General features: G+C 35.8%; 1 protein-coding gene and 1 pseudogene across 8 annotated transcripts in view; both read right to left on the bottom strand.

Annotated features, from left to right (window-relative positions):
- MAST2 (microtubule associated serine/threonine kinase 2) overlaps positions 1–17,293 on the bottom strand; it is a 181,809-nt gene that overhangs the window by 100,540 nt on the left and 63,976 nt on the right. For all 8 annotated transcript variants that reach the window (XM_019749394.2, XM_019749395.2, XM_019749392.2 and 5 more), the window contains one exon: positions 7,172–7,203. In XM_019749394.2, coding sequence (XP_019604953.2) covers positions 7,172–7,203 — 32 coding nt within the window. The remainder of the gene's footprint in view (positions 1–7,171; positions 7,204–17,293) is intronic.
- On the bottom strand, positions 13,053–13,971 carry LOC141572482 (Y-box-binding protein 1 pseudogene; annotated as a pseudogene).

The raw sequence follows: 17,293 nt of genomic DNA, 5'->3' as shown, positions 1-17,293 counted from the left end.
CATCACAGGTAAGCTGACCACACTCAAGTCGCACTTCAGTAGTTTATCTCGTCCAATGTCATAACTTTAAATATCATCTATATACTGTTAATCCCTGAATGCATACCTCCAGATCAGATCTCACCTTTGATCCCAAATTCATATATACAATTGCCTTATCAACACTCTTTCTTGGATGTTAATCAAGCACCAAAGTCCTGATTCCTCCAACAACCCCACTCCTGCCTGTCCCAAGAACAAAAATAACAACAAACCCTGCTCTACTCACAATATTTCCCATCTTGCCCAGTAAATGGCAACCATATCCATCTAGCTACTCAGCTCTAAAACCTTGCAGTCACTTTCAATTCCTGTCAGCTCTCTTTACAAAATACATCCAGACTCCAATCACCTCTCACCACCTCACCTGCTACTACCCTGTCTAAGCCACCATCACCTTGACTGAATTTTGTAACGGTTTCCTCACTTACTTCCCAGTTATCACTCCTGCCCTCCCTACAGTCTGAGCAGCCAGTGATCTTGTTAAAACCTAAGATTACTACTATTCAATAGGGAAAGAACAATTGTTTCAACAAATGGTACTGGGACAACAGCTATCAATATTCAAAAGAATAAAATCAGATCCTTACCTTACACCACATATAAAACTTAACAATGAATGAAAGACCTAAAGTAAGAGCTAAAACCCTTAAAAGGAAACAAACGTAAATCGTCACAATAATCACTTGTTCTACGTTTTCTAAGATCTTGTATTTGTCTATTTGGCATCCATGAATTACAGGGCCAAGCTAACAGCCAAACATCTCCCCTGCAATCCAGTTTTTGTAGGTGTGCAAAAATCCTATTATAAACTCTCCACTCAATCCTGAGTCTATACTTCCAACCACCTCTTTTATCAAATTTTCACACATCAAGCCAGTATTTCCCCTGCCTTATCTCACTCAGGGTGAAATACCAGACAACTAAAGACAACCCTATAGCCCAGAGCCCGCCAACATTATTGAAAGTAACCAATCTTAAACGATTTACCCTGTCCTGCTTTGCCTTTGCTGCAGAAACCCCAAAAAAGGCTTTGGCTTAGGCTTTCCCCTTGCTCCTTTCTGCCTCTTCTAACCAAACCTTTATGTACTTTCTCCATGTGGCTCTGCATGGCATGGCATAACCCCTTCTCTTGGGGAAACTGTAAGTAATAAATTCTTCTTTTAATAGCATTGGTCTCTGGGTCATCACTAAGTTACCTTTATAAATTAAGGCCCAAGAACAAATCAGACCTTGAATTAGGCAATGGTTTCTTAGATATGATATCAAAAACACAATCAAAGAAAAAGCAGATAAACTGGACTTCATCAAAATTACAAACTTCTGTGCATCAAAAATCACTACAAAGAAAAATGAAATAACCCAGAGAATGTGAAAAAATATTTGCAAACCATGTATATAAGTATGTTAAGGGTCTAGTATACAGAATATATAAGTACCCTTACAATTCAACAATAAAAAGACAAATAACTCAAATAAAAAATGGAAAAGGACTTGAATAGATATCTCTCCAAAGATACACAAATAGCCAATAAGTATACAGAAAGATTCTCAATATCATTAGTCATTAGGGAAATGCATATAAAAATCACAAGGAGGAACAAATTCAAAGCTGTGGGATACAAAACCAACACAAAAAAATCAGTTATAACAATAAATAATAAAAACAATTTAAGAAACAATCCATTTATAATAGCATTGCAAAGAGTAAAATATTTAGAAATAAATTCAACTAAAGAGGTAAAAGATGTGCACACTGAAAACTATAAAACATTTCTGAAAGAAATTAGATTTAAATAAATTGAGAAATATACCTTGTTCATGGATTGGAAGATTTAATATCATTAAGATGACAATAGTACCCAAATTGATCTGCAAGTTCAATATAATCCCTATCAAAACCCCAACAATGTTTTTACAGAAATAGAGAAACTCATCCTAACATTCATATGGAATCATAAGAAACCCTGAATAGCCATAACAATTTTGAAGAACACAGTTGGTACTTTGATTTCACACTTCCTGATTTCAAAACTTATTAAATGCTCCAGTAATCAAAACTGGCATTAGCATAAGGACAAACATATGGACCAATGGAATAGAGAACCCAAAAATAAATATTCACATATATAGTCAAATATTTTTGACAAGATAGCGCTAAGATCATTCAATGGGGTATAGACAGTCTTTTCAACAAATAGAGAAAACTAGATACTCATATGCAAAAGAATGAAGTCAGACACTTACCTTATACCATAAACAAAAATTAACTCAAAATGGGTTAAAGACCTAAACATAAGAGCTAACACTATGAAATTCTTAGAAGAAAACATAGGGAGGAAGTATTTATGACTTTGGATTTGGCAATGATTTCTAGGATATGATACCAAAAGCACAAGCACCAACAAAAAGATAAATTATACTTCATCAAAATTAAAAACTTTTGTGCATCATGGACACTATCAAGAGAGTTAAAAAGCAACCCAAAGAATGGAGAAAATATATGCAAATCATATAGCTGACAAGAGTTTAATATTTAGAATATATAAAGAACTAAACAAAAAAAACAACCTAATTAAAAAATGGGCAAAGGATTTGATTTCTCCAAAGCAGGTTTACAAATGATCAATAAGCACATTTTGAAAAGATGCTCAACATCACCAATAATTAGGAAAATGCAAATTAAAACCAAAATGAGAAACCATTCCACGCCTATTAAAATGGCTGTTATTAGAGATAATGGCTTAAGAAATGTGATTGAAGAGTCTGAATGGACATACCCTGAATGAGAGATACTTATCCTTTTCCAAAAGTCAAAATTTTAAATCCTAGCACTGATACTTGGAAATGTTGACATGGCTATTTGAATTTGAAGTGTACATTTATTTACGATTGCTGTAAACACTGTTTGGCTTAAGTGGTTTATGACAACAACTATTCCTTGGGACCCTCTCACCAAAGGAGACACCTTCCAGGACATTTAAAGTAAACTCAGGTATCAGCCAAAAAGGGGGTGGGGGGCTATTATTTAAAAAATGGAAAATAAAAAGTGTTGGCTAGGATGTGGAGAAATTGGAACCCTGGTGTATTGCTGGTGGGAATGTAAGATGGTGCAGCTGCTATGTAAAACAGTCTGGTGGTTTCTCAGAAAGGTAAACAGAAATCTCATACAATCCAACAATTCTACTTCTAGATGTGTACCCCAAACAATTGAAAACAGGGACTCAAACAAATAACTGAACAATGCTCATAGCAGCATTATTCACAATAAATAGCCAAAAGGTGAAACCAACCCAAATGTCCATTAACAGATAATGTATAAACAAAATAAATGTATATACATACAACAGACATGATTTAGCCTTGAAAAGGTATGACGTATTGACTCATGCTAAAACATGGATGAATCTTGAAAAAAATTATACTAAGTGAAAGAAGCCAATCACATGAGGCCACATATTATATAATTCCATTTACATATAATGTTGAAAATAGGAAAATTACAGTGGTACTGTGTTTCCCCGAAAAAAAGACCTAGCCGGACAATCAGCTCTAATTTTGGGAGCAAAAATTAATGTAAGACCTGGTCTTATTTTACTATAATTATTTTTGGGGAAACAGGGTAATAGTCATACAACCCTGTGAATACACTAAAAACCACTGAATTGTACTCTTAAATGGTGGTTATATGGTATGTGAATTTATCTCAATAAAACAAATTGCTCCCCCCCCAAAAAAAAACAACAACCCTGTGACTGATCACATAATTTCTCTGTTTAAAACTACCCATTGCCTTTCTGTCCTAATCAGTGTAAAATACCAAGTCTATTCTATGGCCTATAAGATACTACAAAATCCAGCCCCACCCCACCACCCCACCATCCCACTACCAATGTTCATGCACCAAGAGCCACCCTGGCCTCCTTGCTATACTCCAACATGTGAAACATGTTCCTACCTCGGGACCTTGGCACATGTTATATCCTCTACCTGGAATGCTCTTGCCATGGAGACACACATCTCAACATCACTCTTTCCAGATTCCTTTTCTTTGCTCAAATGTCACCTTAATGAGAAAATTCCTAGACAACACAATTTAAATTTTCAACCCCTACCCCACAAAAACACATACCCTCATATCTCTTATCTGGTTTTATTTTTCTTCATATTATTTAACATCATATGACATACCATATTATGTTTTTGTTTGTCTGTCTCTCTTGAATAGAATGGAAGTTCCATGACAGCAGGAACTTTGGTTAAACACTAATGTTATCTCCAGTATATAGAATAGTGCCTGCACATAATAAGAACTGAATAAATACAGTATGGTGGATGCATGGATAGATGGATTAATTTGAAAAAAATGAACAAATGAATGGAGGCAAAAACACAAACAAAAATATAGTAACCTGTTTTTAACAAAAAACAAAACAAAACAAAAAATTAATAAATGATAGTGCCAAGACTCAAATCCAGGTCTGCCGAACACTCAAGCCCAAGTTCTTTATTTCTATGCTATACTTCCACTTATCAATTTGTAGGCATTGGAGGAATTACTTGTTGGGTGAAAGAGTGTATTTTGATAATGCCAAGATATCACACACATCTAGAAATCCATTATTGAGTTCTGTCCATTGTAACGCAACGGGGCAATGGTAAGTCACTTGTTTTATTACCATCAGCTTCTTCACACTTACTACAAACTTTTAAATATTAAACTTATTCAAACATCTTATGCTTTGTGGTCCTTACCTTCCTGGCTTCTTTACTGCAAACGCTAAGCCATACTTTGCCGCCTACTGCACACTCCCTACCCTACAAAAACTTGCCCAGCTCTATGCAGAGAGGTACCATGGAGCTTCAATTATTTGGAGAGATGACTAAGCATAAAGATCAGGTAAGCCAATCCCCTCATTTTACAATGACGCAATTCAGGTCCAGAACTGATGGTTCCTGTTGAAACCACACATGATTTACTAGTGGCAAAGCCTAGATTAGTATCCATGTTTTCTGGATACCTTCCAGAATAAAACTTTTTCTACTCCTCCAATATTAAAGATTTAAGAAAGTATTGTTTGTACTGAGGAACTTCTGGTTTACTTAACTATAAATCCTCAAAATAGAGAAATGTATCTAATTGAATCTTACAACTTCAGAATTTAGATAGTGCCCAACACATAGTAGGTATTAATGTGTATTTACTGAATGATCAATTGTTTAAATGTGAGTTACTTTATTCAAAAAGTATTTATTTAGTTATTTATTTCTAAACATTATTAATTAAATATTTTACGGCTGTTAGAGTAGGCCTAACTTTAAATACCACTAAAACAACCAAGAGATTCCTCTAGTTTAAAACTAAAATGATCCAATAATCCCTCCAGTTTCAAATAAAAATCATTTTCACAAGATATTCTTCCTTCTCCTCCTCAGCAAACTCCATTCATTGGAGGCACACATTCCTGGAAGAAGCTATCTACCTCAAGCCTTAATTCATTTCACCTAATTTCAAGCAAAGGCAAATCTCAGAGAACCTTCAAACAGGGAACAAAAAAAAAAAAACAAAGATAGAAAAAACACACACCAAAAACCCAAAAGCCAGAAATAGTACGAAGTGACTAAGTACAAATATTTGCTGAACATGATACTGAAAAGCCACTCCTTCTCAGTCATGTATATCTACTCGGTGTATCGCTCCATTAGAGTCCTACTAGTGCCCTTGCCCAGTTTTTAGAAGACTCGGGACACTTGCAAACCTTGAATTGAGATCCCCTGCTGAAAGTGAATTTAAAGAAAGAAATGAGGCTCTCAAATATTAAAATTCATCCAAACTTAACCCAATATGTTTACAAGAATTCTAAAACTAACACACCTTAGAATAAAACTATAAGAAGTACTGTCACATATATTAAGTGATCCTCCTATTAGCTATAAGGAAAAGAAAAACAGGTATCATGACCTTCATTTATAGATAAGGCAAATGAGTTTTAGAGAGATGAGGTGATTATTAGTCGATGTTTACAAAGCTAATTAAGTGACACAGCCAAGACTGAACACTAGGAGTTTTCTGATGCATAATTCCAGTCTCTTTATATCAAATCACAATGAGCTTTTAGAAACCAGAGAAAGGACTTTACAAAATTCTCAGAGGACAACTTAATCACTAGAACATTTTTACAAAACAAAACCCTAAAGTGACTATAATAGAATTATCATGTGTTTCATACATCAAAAAAATATGATATATACATAAAGTATACTTAATAAATATGGATACTGTTGTGTCCTCCTCAATTACATCTCATATATTTCTATTTTAGAAAACGTTCAAAGTCACTGGTTTTATCATAGCCCTATTTCCTTGGTGCTTCCCAAATTTGGCTTCTTAGCGAAATGATGGTGGGTGTTGGGTACAGGTACATAAAATACAGGTTCTTGGGCCCCAACATGGAGATTCTAATACAAATAAGTTCAAAACCTGCATTTTAACAAGCATTCTAGATGATTCTGATTATCCAAATTTGCGGTACTTCCCCAACAGAATTCTTAGAGAAAAAGCAGGCCAAGAAAATACAAGAAATTAAAATCCAGGGACAAAGATTATTCATCAATTCCCCCCCAGCGCTAAAGCCAGACTAGAGCAAACGTGAAAGAAAGCCCTATTCCAACCCTGTCCCCAAACTTAGCTGCTGCCCTTGCCCCAGCTTGTCAGAAAAGTTGGCATCTCCCCTAGTACCATGTTATGGGATAGATGCAGATACCAAGAATTTCAATTTTAACATTCTCAAAAAGCTTTAGTTTACTAAAACACAGTAAATCCCAAAACACTATTAAGTATAAGATTGTGATGGGTATTTAAGTGGCAGCTTTCCCCAAATGCTAGGCAAAAATTGAGACAGAGAAGAGGATTTGGGGTGGGGAAGGATGGGGGAGAGGGGAAAATGACTTAGTATAAGAAGTTGCTCGCCCACTGGCTTCCCTGGACAAGATAGGAATGCACAGGACAAAAAAACCACACTCATGAAAGTGTGTTTTTCCTCTATGCAATACTGGGAACAGTCCCCAGGAGGAATTCCTAAGCAGATCATGGTCATAATCATAATCATAACGGTAATAATCATCTACTTACAAGCTGCCTCTTCTTGGAAGACTCAACTCCTTCTGAAAAACAAAACACAAATATATATATTACACAGAAAAAAGGACCCATCTGAGTCCTACAGGTCTGTAATAAATGTCCTTCAGATTTATAGTACTATCTTAATAATGGCAAAGCCTAAATATTTCTAAATGATAACCTTTTCCTTTGTTTCTTAATTTTAGTGAAATAAAGAACAGTCAGGTTAAGTATAATATCACCTCTATTCTTCCTTCCCAAAAGGAATGTCTCAGAATACTTGCAGCACTTTCCCCACTAGATGGAACCATCTTGCCAGTGTAGATTCCAGGCACTGCTTGGGCTAGCCATTAACCGCTGCCAAATTGTAAAGTGTTCGTATCATTAGCGTCAGGAATATAAAAGGAATAACACTGTACCACTGGCATGAGAAAGAACCCTTACAAATATCAGCTGGAGCCCCTGTGACTTGCTTTCCAAATCTATCAAGTCGCACCTCCCACTAGTCCCCAATTAACTACTCCTAATTTTCTGTTTATCTTTTCCATATGTGTATTATATTTTATAACATATATATTCAATAATTAAAGTGTTGTTTTTAAATTATATATACATGGTTTCAAATTGTATGTATTCATTCTTCTTACATCGATCAACATTATAATTGGGAGATTCACCCATGTGGATGTACAGTTGACTTTGAACAATGTGGGGGTTAGGGGTACCAACCCCACATAGTAAAAAATCTTTATACATTACAGTTGTTCGTCAGGATCTGCAGGGGATTTGTTCCAAGACTCCCTGCAGATACCAAAATCCACGGATACCAAACTCCTGCAGATACCAAAATCCCTCATATAAAATGGCATAGAGCAATGCACACAGTCAGCCCTCCATATCCCCAATTCCCAACTGTGGATAGAAAATACTGTTTTCCATCCACAGTTGGTTAAATCCACAGATGTGAAACCTGGAGAAACAGAGGGCCAACTGTATATTTCTTGAAAACAATCCATGTATAAGTGGACCCATGCAGTTCAAACCTATGTTGTCTAAGGGTCAATTGTATTTCACTGAAGTTCATTAATCTACAGTAATACACTATTTACACATTCTTCAGTATATGGAAACTTAATTTTCTTTCCATGTTTTTCTTCTCCATCAAAACATTGCTCTTATAAACATGCTTGTACTTATTTCCTCATGCAAATGTATAATAAAAATCTTAGAAGTGCACACTTGATGTGGAACTGAGTCATAAGCATCACAAATTGCTCCCCAAAACAACTGAACCAATTTACCCTCCCCTCCAAAACTTCATAAGAGTTCTCCTTCCCAGACCTGTCTCCCAAACTCCTCACACGTATAACCAATAGCCTACTCTACATCTCAAATCCAACATGCCCCAAACTGACTCCATCCACAGCCTTTCCCATTTCAGGTGATGGTAATTCTATTCTCTGGTTGTTCAGACCAAAACCCTGGACTTATGGACTCCTCTGTTTTCACATAGCCCACATCCCATCCATCAGGATTTTTAATGTCTCTAAGTTTGAAATATATCCAGAATACAACTGTTTTTCACTATCTCCACAGACATATGCTTACAATCTCTTATTTAAACAAAAACTTTGGATTTAGTCATGTTTTAGAAATCAGAATTTGGGTGGGGATATGAAAGTAATAGTATGTACATATTATATATTATACGTGTATCACACCCCCATCAAAGACTAGGGTGGCAACAAAACACATTAAATTTTCTATAGCAAAATGTATGATAGCCACAGTAAATGTGTTAAAAACTCTAGAGTCTCAATTCAATTTTATCACCAGAAGAGTTCAAGTTAGGTCAAGTTCTGCTGCTAAATAAGTTATGAAAAATCTTCTTGGTTTTTGGTATTGCAATCTAAGCCATCATGGTCCCTCCTTCGCCTCTCAACCATCTCTTAACTGGTATCCCATTCCTGCTTCTATCCTCCTCTGTAGTCTATTATCAACATAACAGAGAGACCCTTTTAAAGGTCAGTTAGATCACAACACTCGTGATCAAAACCCTCAAATGGCTCCTCATTTCACCTGAAAGTAAAAATCCACGTAAAGACTTAGAAGGGTGGTGACCCACCACCCTTCCCCAGTATCTCTCTGACCTCCTCTCTGTCTTGCACACTTTGATGTAGCCACACTGGACTCAACTGTTTCACAAAATATATTCATTCTTCTGCCTTAAGGCCTTATCCTAATCTGTGTACTCTGCCTATAATGTTCCTCTTCCCCAAATACTACCTTGGCTAACTCCTTACCAGCCTTCAAAACTCTTGGCTCAATTTTCACGTGAGTTCTTAATGAAGCCTACTACCCTGAGAGCCCTATTTAATACACTAACTTACTTTCCATCCCATCACCTTCTTACTCTGATCTTCATTTTTTCCTTTATTACCAATACTCTTATCACTTCTAACATAATATTTAATTTTATTTTTTATTATGTTTATTATTTTATGTCTCCCCCGCACGAGAATCTAAGCTCCATTAGGGTGGGACTCTTAGTTTGCTTTATTTACTAATGCATCTCAACAACTTAGAACAGTGACTGGCATGCAGTAAATGCTCAAAAAATATTTGCTGAATAAACATTTTCATATATTCTCCAGTATTTTGTATTTTTAGACTTTTTAATTTTTGCCAATCTAATGTCTCTGATCGTATCACAGTACGGTTTTAATTGGTTTCTCCCATAATTACTAAAGAAGTTAAGCAATATTTCATGATTACTTAACATTAGAGTTTCCTCAACTGTGAATTGCTTATTTATGCCCCAGCCCATTTTTCTATTACAGTATCTGTCTTTTTACTTATTGAGTTATAGGTGTTTATCTGATATATTCTAGATAGTAATTATTTGTCATCTATATTCATTGAAAATCTTCTCTCAGTCTTATCTTTTTACTTTTTTAAATGGAATTACAAAAGGACTTAAGTTTTATATAGTCAAATTTATCAATCTTTCCTTTATATTATGATCTTTTATATATATATATATATATATATATATATATATATATATATATATGAAATACATCCCTGACATACAAAAACACGAACATATTTGCTTATATTTTCTACTAAAAGACTTTTAGGTTTACTTTTCACACTAAGTTTGTTAATGTATCTGGAACTTATTTCTGTATATGGAAGGAGATAGGAACCCCGTTATAGTTTTTCTCTATGGATGATCAATTATCCCTGACCATGTAATGATATGCAAAATCTGTTATATATTAAGTTTCCATATACGCAGGGTTGTCTTTCTTGACTCTGTTCTGTTCCACTGCACTGTCAGTCCCTGTGCCTCTGCCACACTGTTTAACTAATATAGCTTGACAATAAATCCTGATATTTTAAGGCAAGTTCACCCACATTGTTATTATTCTTCAAAATTATGAGAACTATTGTTGGGGCTTTGGTCTTTAGGATCAACTTATAGATAAAAACTTGGCTCGACACCGCACTCAATGTAGAGTTGAAATGGGGATAACTGACAAGTTATAATACAGACAACTGCTATACATGGAACATGATACATCTCTCCATTTATTTAGGTGTTCCTTACATGTTTTATACTAAAGTTTGTTGTTTTTTTCATATAAATATTATACAAATCATTTGTTAGCTTTATTTCTAGACAGCTTATATTTTCTTGTTGCCATTATAGTGTATATCTTAAAATCACATTTACCAAGAATTATATTTCGTTACACCAGTAACACCATTTTCCTTCCAATATATCACGAAAATTTTGAAACACAGAAAAGTTTAAAGACTTGTACAGCAAATATCCATATACCCACAACCTAGACTGTACAGCTGTGAACATTTTACAATATTTGCTTTACCACATATTTAGCTATCTATCCATCCATGTTTTTAAATGCATGTCAAAATAGACTGCAGACATTAATACACAATTCAGGATGTGTATCATTAATCAGAATTCAGTATTTGTTTACAATTTTTATTTTTTTGGTAAATTTACAAATACAACTATATTTGTATAGTTAGGTGTTCTTAACCAAGTTTGGTAAATGGGTAAACACAGGTAATCCAAATCCCTATTAAAATATAGAACATGTCCATCAATCCAGAAAGTTCCATTGTGCCCTTTCTTGGTAAATCCCTAACAAACCACTATTCCCTCACCCCAAGCAAATAATATTCTCATTTTTTCACCATAGATTCGTTGCGCCTGTTCCAGAACTTTGTATGAATGGAACTATACAAGTATGAATCTTTTTATACAAGGCTCCTTTCACTCAGCGTAATGTTTTAGAAATTCATCTGTATTGTTGCATATAATGGAAGCAGTACCCAATCATTTGAATATACAACAATGTAAAGATAAAGTTTATCTTTTTTCCTACTAATGAACATTTGGGTTTTTCCAGTTTTTAGCTATTAATTAACATTCCTGTACAAATCTTTTAATAGACCTATGTTTCATTTGTCTTAGGTGAATACCTAAGAGCGGAACTGCTGGGTTATGGGATGTCTATATTTTTAGTTTTATAAGAAACTACCAGATCTTTTTCTAAAGTGATTATACCATGGTACACTCCCATTAACAATGTATGAGTTTCAACTGTTCCACATTTCAGATATTGTTACACTCACTAATAATATTAAGGATTACTCTAAATCCATGCTAAGAATTCCACTTGCTCTACATTCATGTCAACATATGACATTAGTATTTTAAATTTTAGCCATTCTAGTGAGTATGTAGTGGTATTTCATTGTGGTTCTAATTTGTATTATCCTGATGACTGATGGTGTTGACCATCTTTTCATGCGCTTACTAGCCATCAGTACATATTCTTTTATGAAACATCTTAAAAGATTTTGCCCCTTTTATAACTGGGCTATTTATATTTTCATTCTTGAGTTGTGAGAGCTTGTCATATATTCTAGACACACATCTTTTGACAGATACGTTTGATGAATATTTTTTCCCAGGCTGTGGTTTGCAACTGAAATTATAAGTGGTGAGCAAAAGTTTTCAATTTTGATGGTCCATTTGTTAGTATTTTTTAATGGTTAATGATTTCCATATCTTTATCTAAGACAACTTCGCCCATGACAAAGGCACAAAAATATTTTCCTATATTTTATTTCTAGAAGCCTTACTGTTTTAGCCTTTATGTTTAGGTCTATGATCCATTTGAATTAATTTTGAGGTCATACGTGAAATGGAGTTATGGTTCATTTTTTTCAATATAGATATCCGCTTACTCAAGCACCATTTATTTAAAACACTATCTTTTCCTCAGCAGAATGCTTTGGCACTTTCGTTAAAAATCAAATTACAATATAATGGGCTGTTTCTGGGCTCTCTACTGTACTCTATTGATCTATTTTTCCATCCTATACCAGCACAATGCTTTCTTTTATTATTATCATTATCATTATTATTATTATTATATTAAAGACCTTTAATAACAGATGCTTGCAGTTTGTTGACTTTTTAAAAAAAATCAAGTTGTAAACTTTTATTACAAATTAAAAACGAAGTTCTTAAAAATCTCAGCTTGACCAAATATGAAACAATTTAAAAACCTTTAAAGAAGTATTGAGAAAAAACAGATTTTTTTAAATTAAGAAGCACGTCTGTCATTACCAAAAAGAGACGTCTTTAGGTAAAAAACAAACAAACAAACAAAAACCCATGATGCATAGATAATGCACATAGTTCTAGTTATCTGGTCAATGGGCAAAAAGCAAGCACTTAAGGTCTTTAGCTCCAATCTTTTGTTCATTTCTTATTGCTGGAATTTCATATTCATTACTTTTTGTTGGATGACTAAATCAGATGATGGTAGAGATGGTAAGCCGGGAATTACTCTGCCCCGCACTGCTCAGCGTCGGGAGCGGATGAATTCTCAGCTAGTGGATCGGCTGCTTTTGTCTCTTTGCCATCTTGTAGTTTAGGGTTTTCTGAGCGTCTCGGTCGGTAAATGAAGTTTCGGTACCGACTTGATGTGGCTGCTGACCTTGAGTCTCATCTCCTTGATCTTCCTTCTCTTCTTCATTGCCGTCCTTTCTAGGCTGTCATTGGCGAGGAGGGCCCTGCAGAATCGTGGTCTATAGCCTCGATACATATTCTGTCTCACTGGTCTACCATGTTCTCCTGCACCCTGGTTGTCAGCACCCTCCATCACTTCTCCCTGCCCTGGAGGGTTGGAATACTGTGGTCGAAGCCCATAGGGTCTCCGCATGTAGTAAGGTGGGAACCGTCTCCTGCAGTAGGGCCGGGGCTGTTGGGCCTGGCCTTCAGGAGCACTCTCCGATCCCTGATTCTTTTCCCCACTCTCACTGTTCTGGTATTTCTGCTGGTAATTGCGCTGAGGCCCCTGAAACGTGGATAGCATCTATGATGGTTAGTCTGCTGCATGTTTACTTCCTTGCACTGGAACTCCATCAGGGCCTGCAATATTTGCTGCCTCTGCACCTTTTTCTCCTTCAAGAACATCAAACTGCAGTCTCTGCATCTCCTACACTGCAAAGGTACTTCCTGGGGTTATTCTTTATGGCAGTCTGGTGTACAAATACATCTTCCTTGATGTCATTCCTGTTGATGAAACCGTATCAGTTTCTTACATTGAACCATTTTACTGTTCCCAAAAACCTTTGTTGCGATTGATCTTCTAGTCCCCGCTGGCAGTCGCCACAGATGTAAGGCCTTCCGGTGCGCCGCTCCCTGCGTCAGCAGCAATGAGGGCGGCGGACCGCTACTGGGTCTCGGCCTCGCTGCTCATGGTTTCCATGATGGTGACTGGGGCCGGCTGCAGCTCCTCCCCAGGTGTGATAACTAGGACCACGGCTGTGGTGGGGCTGCCCAGGGCTCTCTGGGATCCGCTCTAGGCTAACGATCGAACTCAGCACCCTGCTTTGTTAATTCTGTAGCTTTATATTAAGAACTGAAGTCAGATAATGTAGTCTTTTAACTTTCTTCTTTTTCAAGGTTGTTTTAGATATTCCATATAAATTTTAGAATCACATCACTAATTTCTACCAAAAAAGCCTGCTAGGATTACAGACCAATTTGGAAAGAAATGATATCTTAATATTTAGTTTTCTAATCTATGAACAAAGTATCGCTCCACTTCCTTAGCTCTACTTTAATTACTCTAAGCAATGTTTTATAGTTTTTATCAAAAAGATTATACACTTCTCTTTTCTGAAGAGTTTGCATAAGATTGGGATTATTTCTACCTTAAATATTATATAGTTTTCACTGATAAAATCATGTAGGTCTTGGGGGCTTTTATTTAGGATTTTTACTTCTATGTTAAAAAGTAAGATTGGCCTATGTACTTTCTCTTCTCAAGTTGCCCTTATTAGTTCTGGCATCATAGTCATACTATCCTCATAAAATGTGCTAGCAGAATGTGTACCCTCTTTTATTTTCTGAAACAATCTATACAAAACTGGGAATATCGTTCTTTGATCTACATGATAGTTCTGGATTTTGAATAGTTTAAATGGGTAATGTGGTGATTATATTTTGGGGCAATAATTAAGAAGTCTATAAAGTGCATATGTGTCCCTCTCTGAATCCCTTTATAGGCAGAGAGATGCATCCATGGAAGTCCATCCATTTAGCTTTCCTTACCCACTCCTTGCACCTACACAAAAGCCTGCATTTAAAAGATGGGTGCCCAGGGCTCCAGATCAGAACATTCTGTGCAGGTTCTCTAGTACCTTTATAAAGACAGGTCTAAGGCAAAGTAGAACAAGATGTAGTCTCCAATCAGAGGTAGTCCAAGTAACAATGATTTTCCAGTCCACCCTTTCCCAGGGAATATTCATAGCAGATTGAGGAGGAAAGCTGCACAATCACAAAGTTTGGCTAAGGTAAGAGCAATCTCATTTCGGCAAATAACTATAAAATCTCTGATTCATCACTTTCTCTTAGAAACTAGGATGTTAATATCTGACCATACATTACAAGATCAGGTGAAGCCCATCCCACTCAGCCTTCTCTGATCTACTAGTTATCTTTTGACTCTCCATATTCTTCACAATCTTCCATTAGCTTCCAATTAGCATTTTGAACACACTCAAGTCTATCCTACCTTGAGGTAGCAGAAAAAAATTTCACTTAATTACTACACATCCCTCTGCAACCACTGCCTTATCAATTCTTTTCCCCTTCACAGCCACAATTCTTTAATGTGTTGTGTCTCCAAATTCTCACTTCGTATTCATTCTTCAACACTCTGCAAATATACCCAGATCTTACCACCCCATTTAAACCATTCTTGCCAGGTTATCAATGTTTTCTGTGTAAAAGAACCTCCATTGCATTTTCAGTCCATCATTTCTTTTTTATCTTTGTTTTTCTTTCTCTATTTTTTTCTTGACTGCTCAGTAGCATCTGACAGTATCATTCATTCTTCTGTCTTGAAAGACTTTTTCATGAAACCATTCTCCTCTTTTTCCTCTTATCTCTAAAAACACTACCCAAACACCTTTACAAGCTCTTCCTTCATCACCTTACACTTAAAAGTTGATTGTTCTTAAAGCTCTATCTAGAAACTCTCTACATATTTTTTACAAATGACTCTCAAATTTCTATCTCCATCCCAGATCTCTTTCCCGAGCTCTACAGTTGTATATACAACTACCTTGTCCTTAATATGTCCACAAACTCAACTTGTCTCCCTACTCAGTCATGCTCCTCCTTTGTTTTCTATTTCAGTGATGGTACCACCAAATCCAGTTATTTTTTATTCTTCACTTTCTTCATCACTTTCACATCCAATTATTCATCAAGCCCTGCCAATTCTACCTGCAAAATATTTATCTTTAGTCTGTCAATTTCACTTTATCTCCACTGCCATGTCCTCTAGTCAAAGCCAACGTCAATCTATAACATCCTCCTAATTGGTCTCCCTTTAATTTAGTTTTGTTCTTCTTAATTCTTAACGTGATATCAATATAAATATGTAATTAATATCTGCTTTGTAGGTGACAGTATATGAATTTAATAAAACAAATACTGCCATCAAAAAGGTCTTTATAAAATGCAGAACTGATTGGGTCATTTCTCTTCTTAAAACTCCTCAATGAATAAAGTGTAAAATCCTTTCTGTAGCTTACAGTATCTGGCTGATACTGCCTACCTCTTCAGGATCATCTGCACAATTCTCCAGTCTTGTTGGAGTTTTAATCTCTTGGACATGCTGTATTCTCACTCACCTACAGTCTTCACACCTGTTGTTCTCTCTGCCTGGAATACTTTTCCTTATCTCTTTTTATACAGTCTTGGACCTTAACTTAAGCTTCATTTCCTCTGGGAAGATTTCCCTACACATAGTTTCACCAGGCTCCCTCTATATAATCCCAACCCTTTACTGTAATTAGTTGCTTAACTGTCTATTTTCTGAGATGGACTGTTAGCTCTGGAGAAGAGATCAGTCTTGCTCACAATGATATTCCTAGCACCCAGCACAATACCTGGTCTAGTAGGTATCAAATGAGTATTTGATGAATAAATCAATGACTCAATCAAATAAGTAAGTATTATAGTACTTACTATTATCATCATTATAAGGCTCACAATAGGGTTCTGCTCATTTGGAGTTACATTGATGAAAACTGTCAACTGCAATTAGGTCAGCAAAAGAGGCTTTAAGGGAAGAAAGGACATACTGTTATCACTTATTGACTAACAGTATTCTGGCTGGTAGCTATTCCAGTGATCTTTGGGGGGGGGGGGATGCTTTCAGGAGAGAAAAGCATTACCTATCAAAGAAATCTACTTTAATACCACTTACTAACTGGCCTTAAAAGGACCATTATCTCCTCAGCTCTGGCAACAAATAAATCTGCTGGAATGCACAGAAACCTCCCTTTCCTGTGTAGCAAATGTACCGTTACTACTGCTCTGGGCATTATGTTTTAGCTCCATTTATTCACACTTGAGTGTGAGTCTATCTTAAGGTCGGAAACCAAGGGGGAAATCAGTGTATATGCAGCCATTGCGCTCTTATGAAACGCTAATGTATTTCACTCTTGTTCTATTTGCTTGTTCCATTGAATTCATATGTTATCACCCTGAAAATATATTCCAAT

This window comes from Rhinolophus sinicus, chromosome 14 (genome assembly GCF_057876585.1).
Source record: "Rhinolophus sinicus isolate RSI-liver-muscle chromosome 14, RSI-T2T, whole genome shotgun sequence".
Lineage (NCBI taxonomy): Eukaryota > Metazoa > Chordata > Mammalia > Chiroptera > Rhinolophidae > Rhinolophus > Rhinolophus sinicus.
This window is presented reverse-complemented; position numbering and strand designations above follow the sequence as displayed.